The sequence below is a fragment of the Natrix helvetica genome (assembly GCF_964273705.1).
Source record: "Natrix helvetica genome assembly, chromosome: 1".
Taxonomy (NCBI): domain Eukaryota; kingdom Metazoa; phylum Chordata; class Lepidosauria; order Squamata; family Natricidae; genus Natrix; species Natrix helvetica.
The window spans coordinates 236,929,121-236,941,658 of NC_138548.1; the positions used below are offsets into that span (position 1 = coordinate 236,929,121).

The 12,538-nt window shown below is 38.0% G+C and overlaps 1 protein-coding gene across 2 annotated transcripts in view; it reads right to left on the reverse strand.

Moving 5' to 3' along the window:
• Positions 1-12,538, reverse strand: part of SLC39A11 (solute carrier family 39 member 11) — a 358,016-nt gene that overhangs the window by 226,667 nt on the left and 118,811 nt on the right. Inside the window, exon 5 of one of the 2 annotated variants that reach the window (XM_081938779.1) lies at positions 10,521-10,644. In XM_081938779.1, the coding sequence (XP_081794905.1) occupies positions 10,521-10,644 (124 nt within the window). Of the gene's footprint in view, positions 1-10,499; positions 10,645-12,538 lie in introns of both variants that reach the window. The other variant, XM_081938778.1, reaches the window with a different exon arrangement.

The following is a 12,538-nucleotide window of genomic DNA, read 5'->3' on the forward strand; positions in this document are numbered from 1 at the left end:
CCTTTTTACCTTTCCCTATAAATGTTCAAAAACCAATAAAATTCTTTTTTTAAAAAAAGGATGGAAAGAATTGTCATTACTTACAATGGAGGAATGTTTGGTGAAGATGATGGAACTTGGAGAAATGGCTAACTTGGCTTCTTTGATCAGAAAAAAGACAGTGTCTACATTTATTGTTGACTGGAAAACTCCTATAGATTTTTTTCCCATGAAACAGAAAAAAATGAATATGTGATTTATGGTTTTGATGATTAGACAGGCTAGATTATGGAGAGAAGAGAATATGTATGAGCATAGAGTAAAATTTATAATTGCACTTATAACTGCTATTAAAAAATTGGAAGTTACTTCTTTGTATCTTTTCTTTTTTTCTAATTTCCTTTTCTTCCTTTCTTGCACTAAGTTTCCTCATTGAGTTATTTCATTTTTTTTCTTACTTTGTATTAATGGGCATTAATTTTTATCTTTCTTTTTTAAAAAAGAATTATACAAAAAACAAAGTCTGGGCAACCCCTTGAGTAATGTGATCAGCAAAGAAACTCAGTTGCTTCTGAAGGCTCCTATGCTACTTTGAGCACCGAAGACTCTCATTTTGAAGCCAAAGGATTGGAAGCTAAGCTGTGAAAAAGGCATATGCATCCCACCCTAATACCAATCTGCATTTGCTCCATTGCAAGAAAACTATTTATTTAGGTATGACAGATGGAGAGGAAAGGAGGAGCATAGCCAAACCATATTTGCACACAACCTCCCCCAGAAGAAAGAAGAAGCAGAAGGAGAAGGAGGAGGGGGAGGGGGAGGGGGAGGGGGAGGGGGAGAGGGAGAGGGGCAGGGGGAGGGGGAAGAGGAAGAGGTGAGGAAGAGGAAGAGGAAGAGGAAGAGGAAGAAGAGGAAGAGGAAGAAGAAGAAGAAGAAGAAGAAGAAGAAGAAGAAGAAGAAGAAGAAGAAGAAGAAGAAGAAGAAGAAGAAGAAGAAGAAGAAGAAGAAGAAGAAGAAGAAGAAGGAAAAGCAGCAGCAGCAGCAGCAGCAGCAGCAGCTGGCAGATTCCAGCTATCCTCTCAAAGGACTGCACTGGAATAAGGTAGGCAATTTTTACACCTTCAAAAGTTCCTGAACTATAATTCTTAGCCCTTTAAGTGTTGGCTATGTTAACTAAGGCTGCTGGGAGTTGTAGCAGAGCAAATGCCTGAAATGCCAAAGATTTCACAGCCCTTTATTAAAGGCTTTTTCCTTTCAAGACAACAAGCAATATTTTCAAGTTCACCCTCTTAGTTACTAAAGGTATCTTTGAAATTGTGTATTTTTTCACAACTTTGCTTTTCTACAAAATCACTATTAATTTCATTGTCTAACAAATTTTCCTGCAGGGCCAGGCTCACTCATTCAAACATGTTCCCTGAATGATCTTTCTAACAAAAACCTGCAAAGTTTTTTTTTCCAGTTTACTGATTAATGAAAATCTCCACCACAATCATACTTTGTAATATATTCACCGGTTGCAAGAAAGTGGGGGGAAAGTTATTAGATGCTAGACAGAATCTTCTGATTCCACCAGATAACTTTAAATGAGACAGATTGGTATCTTCTACAACTTCCCTCTGATTATAGACAGTTATATGAGAAAGATACAATCATTACATAGTGTCTACAATTCTTCAATATCCCAGTCAAGGAGGACTTGATGATTCGGGTCAGTCTTTTCCTATCTTGCCCTTCCAAGAATACAAATGATATGCATTTACATTAGAAGACTACTAGATTCTGAAATCTGGGCATCAGTAATCAGCTCGCTCAAGGTGACAAGAAACAGTCACACATAGCACTCATTTGTTCTAGAAATAATATATTATGTGAATATGTATCAGACATGTGGCTCAAAGTCCAATTTCAGCCTTATTAAGACAGATCAAATAGATTAAGGATATGAAAGATCATAAGCGATCTGATGTTAGGGCAGCAGTACAGTATTCTCAAACCAATTCCATTCCATGGAAAAATATTATAACTACTTTTGACAGGCTTGTTTTTAGTTCCAAATGAAAGAAAGAAAAAGGCTCTTAGAAGACTGTGAAGCTACACCGCTTCTGCTTATAAATGGAGCTATTTCATGCAACGTTGCTGCTGTTTTATTGTAATTATTAATATTATGGTTCTTCGCACAGTCAGCCAGATGTCCAGAACTGGGTTTGGCATTTTTATCCATCTATCAAGTCATATCCAAGGACCTGAGATAGGCAAATGTTGTTTGATAGTGTTAAAAGTATCATCGTAGGATGTAAACTGCTCCAAGTCAAGCTGCCTTTTGCAATTGACTGGTGGTGATTTTGTCAATGGGGTTTAATCTGGTGTTCCAGATGTTTTGGGACTGTATCCAAAGGGCACATTACTATTGGTGCCATGTTTGCTTTCTTTTGCCACAGTTGCTTTATTGGTGGATCTTTGTATTTCATTATTTCTTCTAATTCTTTCTCTTATACTGTCTTCAGATCAGCGGTGGGTTTCACATTTTGTTACCACTGGTTCGCCCTGCGCATTCACCTGCCCACTTTGTGAGCCGCATCCACACTTGCGCCCGGCCTTCCGTGCCTGTGCTTTGCTAATGCGTGCGCCTTCCGCACATGCACCCGGCCTCGAAAATGTGCCTAAATAGGATGGCATAGAGCCAGGGCGGTTGTGTCTTAGTATAATTGCAAGTTTCAACAAGCACCTACAGTATTTTCCTCGATAAGTAAGTTTTGTGAATCACTGCGTGAAAGATTCATTATCATTATTTTTCTGGTCTTCCTTTCCAGATCTTTTAACTCTTCTTGAGTCCAGTTCACCACTCCAGCTGTACGCCTAATGTCTGGAATTGCCCAGGTGCTAATTGCCTTGATGTATTCCCTGCACCAAGTTTGGAAGATCTTTGTCACTCTCATGTAGTATTCACTTCTAACCTTTTATTTGACTTCAGTATTTCTCATATAAAGATATTTAGATGTGATAGAATCACCAAAACAATTTACTAGAATAAAGATCAAATCAATATCTTTATTAAAGGCCAGCGACTCCACTAAAATAAAGATGAAACAAATTCACAGTATAAGCCATTCCCCAATCTGAGGCCTCATCGTTCATTTGGGATTTTCAGATTCACAACAAATATGGAAAGGTGGTATTTGCAATGCCAGTATTGCAATATCTAAGTATACTAAAAGATTTCCTCTAATTATACATCAAAGGCTTGAAATAGGGGGGGGGGGAATCAGTATAAATATAATTATCACATTATGTCCTGAGATTGTGAATACAACTGAGGATCAAATTCAAGGCTAGCTTAACTAAAATTGAGAAAAATATTAATAAATATCCTGTTTCGTCATCCTAGAACAGTGATATCCAACCTTTTTGTTGTTGCATGCCAAAAGTGCATGTGCGCACCCGTAATGCAATACGCGCTCCCCACCCCACCCCCATGCATGCATGCACCCCTCTCCCCCACGTATGTGTATGTGTCTCCTTCCGTGCATGTATGGCAGAGACCCGAAAACCAGCTGGGCAGCGGGAGGCACATGCACATGCGCGGTGGAGCTGAGCTGGGGAGACAGCTCATGTGCCCACAGAGAGGGCTCTGTGTGCCACCTGTGGCATGCGTGCCATAGGTTCACCATCAGGGTCCTAGAAAAATAGGTCCTATATAACACTGTGGTCAGAACTCAAGTGATTGCAATAAATACTAAAAGTTAAACGTATCTGCAAAAAGTTAAAAGTTAAATCTGCCTGCAAAAACCCCAGCTTTATTGGATATGTCAACCAAACATCAGAAAAACTGATAGGTCCAGATAATGATCTAGATGCCTGTGGATTACAACGTCTCAATCATAGTTAAGAACTGGACCTAGAAGTAATAATAAACTCATGTGCAATTTGTTATCCACCAAGTCATCCTTCATTCACATCACAGGTTATAAATCATCAGATTTAATCTTCAGGCTTGAGCAATTCCAAGGGAACACATTTAATCCTTTAGCTTCTTTGTACTACAAAAGATGAAAGCTTCTAACTTAGTCCTGCCGTTTATTTTATGTTAGTAGTCACGTTGCATTCTTAAATTGCAAAGATTTAAGGCCTAATAGGTGGCATTATGAAGCCCTCAAGCCCTGTGTATCATTAAATAAACTTGATAATGAATTCTGTTTCTGAAATATTTCATGCATGATAGTTTTGTCCCCACAATTATTTCCCCCATGTCTCTTTTTAACTGCTTGCCAATCCATAGCAGGCAAGAGCCTTAAACACAAGCAAATTAATTTACATTTATGAATCTTCAGGATATTCATTTATACATCCCAGGGGTTTACACATAGTTGCATCATCAAGAGTTAAAGAGGTAGTGGCAACATAATGTAGAAGAGACATGCCGGGAGTTCTGATTATTAATTTCATATTCACAGGGCATCCTGGAACCAACAGAGTGAAACTGCTACTATTTAGCACATCTAAGTCCAGTAAAAAAAAGCAGTGCTGAACTACACTACAGCTTCCATTGCAGAGGATGGCATCATATCGGTAATGTCATCCCATGTAATCACAACCCAATAGTTTTACATTGATTTTTTATTTATTTATCCAGTTATCTGGCTTATCTTATCAAATTCTGTGACTCCAGATGACTAAACCAAGACTAAACTTGTCTCAAGGAAGAATTGTTTATTGCATGGATCCAGCCACACATATGCTCCCTGAAGCCTTAACCAACCAAGGAGGGCTGGTTGAGAGCCAGTTTTGTGTAATGCTTAAGGCACCAGGCTAGAAAACAGGAGACCATAAGTTCAAGTCCCACTTTAGCCACAAAAGCCAGCTAAGTGATCTTGGGCCAGTCAATCTCTCAGCCTAACTCACTTCACAGTGTTATTGTTTGGGGAGGGGAGGGGGAATAGGAAGAGAAAGATGTGTTGGATATGTTTGCCACTTTGAGTTGTTTGTAAAAATAATAGTGGGGGGGGGAGTATAAAAAATGGATGTAAGACAAAATGGCCATATCTCCAGAGTTAAGACCCCTTACAATTAACATGATCAAATTTCATTTAACACAAGATCATGCCTCAGTCAACTCCGTAAGATTTGCCCGATCAGACTCTAACTCAGAGAGAATTGTTGCTTCTACTATATTGCCAAATAGATCCAAACTTTTGGTTTTTTGGGGGGGGGGGACGACTATACATAGAATAATTCAAGCCTGAAAAAGAACATCAGCATTCTATCAAAATTTAAAAGTAGACAACTTCATCTATTTAAGATAGAATATAGCCACAGATAATATAAATATATTTTTCAATAAAGATATATCACGGATATACATACCCTGCAAGATGTGTCTAGAATGAATGTTTAAATGCCTCATTAAACTAGTCATTCATGGATATACAGCACTCAAGGGCAGGATTAAATACATACAAGGAGCAGTCCAGGCACTTCTACTGTCCCAAGGTTTTCAGACTCAACCCTGAAACCAGATGTCTAGTGATTTATGACATTTAAATATTTCAACACCTCTTTCTTACATAACTTCCTCATGGCAACAATACTAACAGTTGAATATCTTCTATCTTGTCAGCAAAGCCAGTCCTCCTTCATCATCTCTAGCACTTTACTGAGTGGAAGTCAATTTGTTGTTTATTTAATTAGTAATGGGTATCACTCAGCTCATAAATGTAAGAATTTCCAGAGAAAGATGATCTGAAACTTTGAAGCTCAAAATATTATCTCAACAATAGATGTCTACCTGGAGGTGAAATCTATTACCTGCTGACACACCTGACTGGACTATTCTCATACAGGATACAATAGATGCATATATGCAGGTGAATTATGTATTTGTCTTAGTTGGTATTTATCCAGTAGACCTATCATTAATTTATACATCTAATACAATAGAAGATTTGCTCCATAATCAGACAGAAAAGATTTTGTGATCTTCCCAGAAACAATGAGGGCAGAGCACTGTTTACACAACATTCTCAACAACCTTGAAATAAGGGATCATCCTTCATAAATACCTCCTTTCATTTAGAAAATTTAACACAGGGAAAATATCAATTCCACCCAAGCAGGAGCTTCTGGTCCCCTAAAAAGGTCATCCTGATGTGGCAACTAGGTAGGCAATAGCTGGCATTTCCCTTTTGGCTTGCAGTTCGGGTGACCAGTTGCCATCTTTTAGGCTTTTAGCTATTATACTATATTATTTAATGTACAATCTTAAATCAAGCAAGCTATTCACCTAATCACAGAGGGAAATGCTAGTTAACCTCAAAAGCGTGAACTCCACAAATCACAACACCACATTGTTCTGATCATGTTCTGATAAAGCCCAAGTTAGATATATAAATACATATATTCCATTCTAAGGTGTCTTTTCCATTAGAGAAACACCTCCGTGAATATAAAGTAATTACATTATATTATACTCTCATCAATCTTGTAAGAGAAGTCATTCTGCCCCAAAATCTGGGCAACAGATGTCCCTTTAAAGTTTGGAAATATTGTTTGCACATGTGAATTTGCAACTACTTTTGTCATACAAGCCTGATGTATTATGCCTTTTGAAACAGAAGTCCTGTTTTACCTCTTGGCTGACAATTCAAAGACTGTAGTAAGGGAACTTGGCAAAGCAAATGTATATACTTTAATCATTTCTGTAATTAAAAGGAGAATGGATTCCAGAGGGATTTCCCCCAAACAAACATCTTCTCCCTTTGCACTTCCTACAAGTTGAAACTTACATTACCCTGCCTTCTATAGGGTTGAAGAATGTTTTCAAACTCTGAAATATTCCCCCCCAGTGGGTTTTTATGCTCCAGCACCAAGCAAGATTACTGCCAACCTTTCATAGGAACAAAATAGGAATATCTAATCTTGCACCAGTACTTCTACAGGCTGTATCAGAATCCATCATAAGGTGAAAACTTCATTTATTTATATTTTTACTGGCCTGATTAGATGCTACTTCACAAGCATCCTTGTGAAGAAATATCAGACAGTCTAAGCCTAAGAATGTAATATGTTTGTTCAATTCATCCTTGCCATTTCTCAGTTTGTTTTTCTTTTTAGTCTGCCCTGAGTATCATATTTTAGATTTTGAGATGAGGCAGGGATCCAATCCATGATTTCCTTTCATTGTTGGCTTTAGGTTATAATGCTTTTCCAGATTTTGTGATATAATGATAGATTTCTGTATCACCATGGAGACACAATGCTAGATACCTACAGATGGATTTCCTCACATTACCCACTGATGAAACGAAAGCATGAAAAACCCCATAGCCAAAGATGGGGAAGACATAGGGAATGGCCTTGAAGGACAGGAGAAAGAGCCACCATCAACGCAAAGATAGTCAACCAAGAAACTAACTTGAGTAAATGTCTCTCAGACAAGCGCCTCCTTAGTTCACACAAAGATGAAGAGGTGTACAACCTTAGCGTGGTCATGGACTGGAAAATGGCTGAGCATAATTTTGTGTGAGATTAATTTATAAACTGATATGTTAGTTCTTTCACGTATTACTGATAAAGGATAATTTTGTAGCTCTGGGTTGTATTGAAGCTCCTTGATGCTCCCTGAGCTTGGCTGTTTTCTTGCAGATGTTTCATTACCCAAAGTAGGTAACATCATCGGTACTAGTAAGGAATAGGGTTTGCTCTCAATTTCTATTCTAGTAGCTTCCCTGTCAGTGTCGGTGAGAGTGGTCTTCAAAGTTCTTTGGTTCGGTGGTTTACTGTTAGCTGGACTAGGATATTGTTTGTTTCTTGATTGTTGATCTAATGTTAATCTTGGTGTCAATCTATGCTCAACTAGATGTTGGTTGTTGGTGGGAAAATGTTTTGGCCTTTTTGATCCTCTTTTGGCTTGTTGATTGTCTCTTGCATAGTATGTCGATATTGTTTATGTCTGTGTATCAATTGATGGCTGATTTGTTGGATTGCCCTATAAAAAAGTCTACAGTGTAAAGACCACAACAGCTCCTACGGAAGACAATCAGGCAGAAGACTAGCAGCCAACTAACAGTCAGAAATAATGAAAACTCCTTAGTTTCACAACAGTTGGGCAGACTTAAGCATAGTTTCAACTGGGAAACCATGATCATCCTAGACAAGTCAAATCCCCAAAACGCTAGAGAATTCCTGGAAGCCTGGCACTTTAACAAATTACCTTGAGAGCAATTGCATACTGTTGCATTCTGATGTGACATGCAAGTACATAAGGATTGGATTTGTGTTTACTCATTTGCTTCTCCATGTTGTGACAAATATTTGCTATGGGCTATTAGAATTCCAAGAGTGCTCAAAGAAACTAGGGATAAACATACTAGAAACTTAGTAAACTTATAGTTAGTATTCTGTCTTTGCCCTCCTTGACATTCATGATTCATTGCATTTATACACAGTGTTCATCCCTACAGGCCAGAACACAAAATGTCTCTGAAAAAAGCAAGCATACCAGTCCCAATTTGTGTCTTTTTCACATATTAAAATATGAGACAGGAAAAAAGTAATATTTTTTCTCTGGCAGAGGGAAAAGTAAACAATCCAAAGCAGGGGGGAAAAGTTCTCCCAACAGTTTTCATAGTACTTATTGACAAAAAAACCCAACCCTCTGATATGAATACTAACATGCTAAAGATTTTAGGGAAGAAAATAGGTTTTTGTTTATTTGTTTCATTTTTGGGAAATAAATGCTCTTCAATTCCTGCAAACCCAAGGAAGTTGATTGAATTGCCTTTTAAATTCTCAGAATTTGCAGTTCAATCAACTTTTGATTTATTTTCATCATTCTTTTGTGATGCGATAACCACTCCCTTAAAAGTAAAGGTTCCCCTTGCACATATGTGCTAGTCGTTCCCGACTCTAGGGGGTGGTGCTCATCTCTGTTTCAAAGCTGAAGAGCCAGCGCTGTCTGAAGACGTCTCCGTGTTTATGTGGCCGGCATGACTAAACACCAAAGGCACACAGAACGCTGTTACCCACCCAATTTTTCTACTTTAATTTTTTACATGCTTTTGAACTGCTAGGTTGGCAGAAGCTGGGACAAGTAACGGGAGCTCACTCCATTACGCGGTGCTAGGGATTTGAATCACCAACTGCCAACCTTTCTGTTTGACAAGCTCAGCATCTTAGCCACTGAGCCACCGCGTCCCAATTCCGCATCACCATTCCCTTAAATCAACTTAAACTGCCTTAAAAGAGATTTCTCATTTTTAAATAACTCAAAGGTTCTTATGTGCCTCATGAAATATTGAGTACTGAAGCAATTCTTTAAAAAGATGGTTTAGAGCTATATAGAATTGGTTCTTGCACTCAATGTTCACCTTAGGAAAAAAAACAAACCCCACAAGCCAATACATTTGTATCTCTATGATATTCAGCAAATCGGGAAAGGAAAATATTGTGGAATATTAAAATTCTATGTGAAAGTTTTATATAAAGTGGAAATACAGGACCATGCAATGGAATCTAACTTGTACTATCTGTTGTGATATAAAGACAATACATTTCTATGAACATTCCACAAACATTGGGTGCTCATAAGTGTTTACTGGACAACTTTAGATTTATTTTAAAAACTTTTTCTTTTCTTTTCTTTTTTTGCACTTTCAAATTTGTAAATCAAGTTTTATCAACGTTCAATAAACATTAAATAGCTATATGTCCTTAATAGGCATTTTAAAAACCATTTCAATTTATAGGAAGACGCCAAATAATAATTTATATCCTTATTGTTGTGTCCCTTGCTTTTTTTATCCAATAGAGTGATACCACTCAGGTTCCACACCAGACCTACAAAGTGATAATGTATCCCAGCTTTCAGCAGCTTGAATTCCAGGAAAGAATCTAAGGACATCCATTCTCCCTTCCACTTTTATGCCAATGGGGGCTACTATTCCCTCCCCAGCTTGCCAAAGAGCTGTTTAATCGGTAAAGAAAAGCAATGGAGTGGGCATGAAAGCACTGGGGTCAATGAACCCAAGCCTGTTTTTACTGATTAGGATTACAATTAGAATAATTCTCCCTAAATCTCTCAGCAACAGGGAAAATATTATCTTAACAAGAATTACTAAGGAAGAGAGCTTGGATAGTTAACCTACTTTACTATTCCACCAGCTGGTAAGAAACCCCCAACCAGGCCAAGTGAAGGAAGTCATAGAGGAAATAGACAAGGAACTCACTGAATCCATAGAGAGCCTACATGAATTTCAAAGAATCAGGATTCATCATTCCAAATAGGATAGCCATCTTCCAGACCAAAGAGCATTCTAAACAGTAAATATGACATGCAAGTATTAGGATTTAAGGTAGAAATTTAGAGGATGGAAAATACCAAAGAAAGAAGCTGCCCTATCTCTATCCATTTTCTTATTTTTTTTTCCGATGACATACACACATGTAAGATGTGCGTATGCATGTACATATACAAATGCACGCTACTATCATATTAATTTGATGGTATATGACAGGATGCTTGCCTGAATGTAAAGCTGTTCTACCTATCCGGATGGACAGTTCATTTTCATACTCCTGATGATCCGTGGCCTGTTGTTCGTATTTCTCCTTGACCACTCTTGAATCATAATTTAAAGCCAGTGATGTTTGAGGAGACACATTGATATCCTGAAAGACAGAAAACAAATCAAAATGCATATTTTATTTTCTTTCTTTCTTTCTTTTTAATGCAATTCAGCCCAATTTTATACTATATACTTCCAGAAGAATTAATCTGACATACATGTCTACATCCAAGCACAGTGAACCTTAATACATTTTTATATCTGATGTTTCAACTAGCTTTGCTGTTGTCAAAATTATATACTACTTTGTTTAAGGTAGTATGGGCACGCAGGGAACAGGTGCTGTCAGAGAAATGTGCTTTGCAATCTCAGCTCCAAGAGTCACGTAAATATAATAACTTTATACAAGACACTAGTCTGAGTATGGCATCTAACAGCTGAGGCGACACTGAATTCACAAGACATAATATTGGTTATATTCATTTATACATCACTATCTAATTTTTAAAAATTACTTGCCACGTTATATTGATTCTTCCTTAAACATCCTAGTGGGATACGGGATTTGAGTGCTCTGGAGTCAAAAATAAAAAGTCTGTTTAGTCTGGGGAAAAGATGATAGGGAAAAATACAGCCATATTTGGCTTTTGGTAAGACTACAATGTAAGACAATTCCTCAGAAGAGACAAATGGGACATCGGGAGGGGGGAGGGGAATCCTAATAGATTGTCACTGGAAGTGGGTCAGGTGAGTCTTTTTGCTAGAGATACTTAAACAGAGATTGGATGACCACCTCCCACACGGACTGTCGTGGTGGATTCCTATACTGGGCCAGACTAGATGATCTCCAAGGTCCCTTCCAATGGTCAATTCTGAATAATTCTGGGACTTCTTTCTTCAGCCCAACTTTTGAAAGAAAATTAGAAGAAGGGTGTTGCCTAAAGCTCAACACAGTAAGGGCCTTTCTCCACTTATACCTAACAATTATACCAACACGCCATAGCAAGATTGTTTTTTCTGCCATGATCCCAGGGTGTTGCCTTGGTTTTTTTCCCATCTTATATATAAATTTAAATTACCCATAGTTGAATCTGGGTTAAAGTAAGAGTCTTTTCTCTTATTTTGACACTGTTCAAGGAAAGTTCCATGGGGTGTAAAATCTATTAGGCTTTATCCCCATTTCCCTGCAGAGAAATGAATAGACTGAATAGTACATGGGAACAGATGTAAGAGAAGCGCCATAGCAATGAAGACAGCCAAACTCATACAAACTCAAAGCATGAGTGGAGCTTGCTGTAACTCAACAATAGTGAAATATATTATTAATACGGTAGCTGTGCAATATCTTAAGAAACAAAAGTGGGCTTCGCAACAGAGAGGTCCTATACTGGGAACTTCACTGTTGGGAAATGTTTTAAGGAACAATTCTCTTTTAAAATAATGCAACTTAATTATCTATCTACAAAAAAGAGTGTATCCAAGAAAAGTGATAATGTGGAAAGATATGCATGGCATTTCAAATAAAATCAGTACGCCAGTCTTACTTACTTGCAGACTATCTCACTGAGTAGCAAGCTGGGTTTAAATCAGTGGTGAAATCACTACTGATTCTGTGTTGTGGCTTGGTGGGCATGGCTTGGTGGGTGAGGGAGGGGAATGATACTACAAAATCTCCATTCCCACCCCACTCTGGGGCCACCCAGAGGTGGCATTTGCTGCTTCTCTAAACTACTCAAAATTTCCACTACCAGTTCTCCAGAACCTGTCAGAACCTGCTGGATTTCACCCCTGGTTTAAATCATATCAAAGGTTATTTACAAAGAAAGGATTCTGAGGCATCTTGGTCTCCTGAGCAGAAAATGCCCCCGAAAAATCCCAAGGGACTTCAAAATCACAAATACATGGGTATCCGAGATCAGTGAAAATATCAACTTTGTAGAAACTAACTAATCATTTCCCCAATGGTATGACAGCCCCTATATTTCTGGTGTCAGTGG